This window comes from Lepeophtheirus salmonis, chromosome 13, assembly GCF_016086655.4.
Source record: "Lepeophtheirus salmonis chromosome 13, UVic_Lsal_1.4, whole genome shotgun sequence".
NCBI lineage: Eukaryota > Metazoa > Arthropoda > Copepoda > Siphonostomatoida > Caligidae > Lepeophtheirus > Lepeophtheirus salmonis.
The window spans coordinates 35,960,248-35,963,664 of NC_052143.2; the positions used below are offsets into that span (position 1 = coordinate 35,960,248).

A 3,417-nucleotide genomic window follows, 5' to 3' on the forward strand; every position below is an offset into this window, starting at 1 on the left:
ATTTTGACTTCTCCCGAAGATGTTCCTGAGATTATTTAGATTGCTAATGGGTTGTCTGTCACTGATACCCTCTCTTGTAATACTCCTATTCTGTTACATCTGTGCGTGAAATGCTGCCTTGGAGAAAATTGCCATGGAGTAAAATTGTTCCGAAGAAAATTACCCGTATTTTCTTCAAACTTCATGATAAATGATAATACATTATAAATTCTCTTCATATTGCTTATGACAATTATCTAAACAAAACTGATAGTTCTATCCCACATCGAATTACCCTTAAGTGTGAGTAATATTCTTGAAAAAGAGGAGGAGGAGGGGGGATAATAGCTTAGGGTCACTTAAAATATTGTTCCCGGAGTAGTCTGGGATTGATAAAAATCACCACCAAAGCATGCCTTGTATCCAAGAAACCCCTCTAATATCAAAAAAATAGTTCGAAACTCTCTGTCAGAAAGGCAAAACTGTACACAATGAGTTAAAGAAAAACCCCTATACCAATTTCCTCAAGTCCATGAGGACCCATGAAAGAGATCTCAGGGATTCCACACAAGGCTGTACAAAAAGGTAACAAATAGTGGATGTAAAGAGCCTTGTGAGAATGGCTACTTTTCACACCAATCATGAAGGAAGTCCATTTCTCTGTCGCAAAACTCTTTTAAATGAGTCTTTTAAATTCTTTTAAACGCTTTTTTTACACTTTAGCCTCACTCTTCCTAGGCCTTGATGCGTACCCCTTGACTACACCTTTTGGGTTTATTAAGAGGGGAAGGCCTGTAGTGTTCATCATCCAAACACTGAGGTATTTAACAACACTGTTAGCCACCACTGGGACACCATGACAGAGGACTACATCCGCAGCGGGTGCCAGGCCTTCCGTAACCGCCTGCAAACCATCTTTGATTCTAAGTGTGGCTACATTAAAGATTAAGAGAGACACACCTCAATTTACGCATATTATTAATTTGGTCGAAATTCTATCTTTAATTATTAAATTCTATCATTGTGAAGCTTAAATTTCAAAGTCTCAGATTTCAATGGTCCCTTCCGTATAAGTAAAAATAGTAATTTTATAAAAAATAGGGTTATTACTAATTTTGGTATTGTTTTACTCCAAGTTAACTCTATTTTGATAAATAGAATATCAAGAAATTCCGATATTAATTAATACATATTACTTACATTTATTGAACATGGTATTTTTCAAAAAAAAGCCCTAAAACCACGTCCCACTTTTTGAATATTTATATATGTATTAAGACGAATACGATGCACAAATATATTTTTTGACATTTTAATTTTTCACATAAAACAAATTCAAATAGGAACAATAACAAATATTTATAAGTATGTTATCTAGCTTTTAAATTGCCAATTTGTGACTTTTATAAAAGGTATACAATTATTATTGCCTAAATGGGTGTGTCATATAAATTGATTGACCTAATATTTTAATTAGATAAGTAACTTTTTTGACACATGTGTAATGAAATTCAAATGATCAGAGTTTACTTTTTGATCAAACTTTGAAACAAATATCACTCACAATTTGAAGAACTTCATATTAACACTCAAAAAATGAAGAGTTTGTCTGTTTTAGTCGTAATAGTATCCCTATCTGCTGATGTCTGTAAGTACATAAAGAGGGTCTGAGTGATGATGAGAGGAATTGTATTCTTGTTACAGATGCTCAAAATTGTGGCACAAATTCAGGACCCTGTCAGTTTCCATTCAAGTATAATGGAGTAACTTATGAAGGATGTACCCTGGAAGACAGCCAACAACCTTGGTGCGCCACTTCAGTTGATGCCAATCGAAACTACTTAAACTACGACTATTGCTCTCAAGACTGTAAACGTAAGTAATTACTTAGTTATCTCTCTAATAGAATAAATGTTATTTTCCTATTATTTATATTATATATAGAAGCTTCCACAACAACTATTGCAGGAGGTAAGTTAAAAAGCTAAAGTACATATAAAAACTGTTCAACTTGAAAACCTTCTATCTGGTTCTAGGATGTAAAACACTCGATGGAATCAATTGTAAATTTCCATTTCAGTATTTAGGAAATACCTTTAGTACATGTACAGCTGTAGGATTTGGAGGATTGAACTGGTGTGCTACTTCAACTGGACAAGATAATATTTTGACTTCTTATGGAATATGCTCTTCTAGCTGTGCAAGTGAGTGACATTATATAATGTGTTAATTCCACCAAAATTCATTTATACATTTCATTCCTGTATTATTTAGGTGAATCAACAGTGGGAGCAAACGGTAAAATCTAGATTTGATGCAATAATAACTTTTAAACAATTTTTACAATTTGATTTGTAGTGTGTGGAACTTTTGATAGGAGGAGTTGTATTTTTCCATTTGTTTATAATGGTCAGAGCTACAGCACTTGCACAACTGTCGATAGCACCATTCCTTGGTGTGCCACAAGGGTGGAACCTGTATCTAACGAACCCATACTATATGGATACTGTAATAATAACTGTCAGGGTAATTAATAAATAAATACTAAAAGAAAAAAATATATTTGCAAATATGAACTATTACTTATAGTAAGTGAATCAGGAGTACCTGTTACTACAACTACTGGATCTTCAACAACTGCAACGACGACTAATGGAGGATCTTCAACAACTGCCACGACGACTAATACAGGATCTTCCACAACTGCAACGACGACTACAACAGGATTTTGCAGGATCTTCAACAAACTGCAGCAACAACTAATGCAGGATCTTATCTTCCACAACTGCAACGACGACTAATGGAGGACGACTAACACAGGATCTTCAACAACTACAGTTAGGGCTAATACAGGATCTTCCACGACTGCAGCAACAACTAATGCAGGATCTTCGACAACTGTATCGATCCACGACGACTAATGCAGGATCTTCTTCGACAACTGACGACTATCGACAAAACTGCAACAGGATCTTTGACAACTGTAGCGACAACTAATGGAGGATCTTCAACAACTATATCGACGACTAATGGAGGATCTTCACAACTCATCTACTACAGTATCGTCGACAATGACAAATGTAACTTCTGGTTAAAACAACTAATATCAATATTTGTTTTTGTTGTAGGATCTTCTTTCATACAACTGTATCGACTAATTTGTTAACTAATCTTAAAACAGGATCTTCCACAACTGCAACGACGACTAATGGAGGATCTTCAACAACTTCATTATCGACAATAATGACAGGATCTTCTAAAACAACTGCAACGACGACTAATGGAGGATCTTCAACAACTGTAAAAACGACATCTAATACAGGATCTTCTATATGATCTTCTTCAACTGTTACAGTATCTTTAACAATTGCAACGTCGACTACTACTGCATCTTCTACATCTACAACGAGTTGACCCTCCGAGTAGGTAAAGTCTGGA

General features: G+C 35.0%; 1 protein-coding gene across 1 annotated transcript; it reads left to right on the plus strand.

The window, feature by feature from the left end:
* The first annotated feature begins 1,555 nt into the window (after window positions 1-1,555).
* On the plus strand, window positions 1,556-2,780 carry LOC121128353 (matrix metalloproteinase-9). The gene is made up of 7 exons (XM_040723935.2): window positions 1,556-1,627; window positions 1,684-1,854; window positions 1,924-1,950; window positions 2,016-2,183; window positions 2,254-2,277; window positions 2,338-2,505; window positions 2,569-2,780. Exons 1-7 carry the CDS (start codon window positions 1,576-1,578, stop codon window positions 2,778-2,780), a joined length of 822 nt encoding a protein of 273 aa, XP_040579869.1. The 5' UTR covers window positions 1,556-1,575.
* Window positions 2,781-3,417: the final 637 nt, after the last annotated feature.

Coding starts and splice junctions, on each gene's coding strand:
- LOC121128353 (XM_040723935.2), top strand. CDS start 1,576: ATGAAGAGTTTGTCTGTTTTAGTCGTAATAGTATCCCTATCTGCTGAT. Junction 1,628..1,683: donor ATCCCTATCTGCTGATGTCT/GTAAGTACATAA, acceptor TTCTTGTTACAG/ATGCTCAAAATTGTGGCACA. Junction 1,855..1,923: donor TTGCTCTCAAGACTGTAAAC/GTAAGTAATTAC, acceptor TATTATATATAG/AAGCTTCCACAACAACTATT.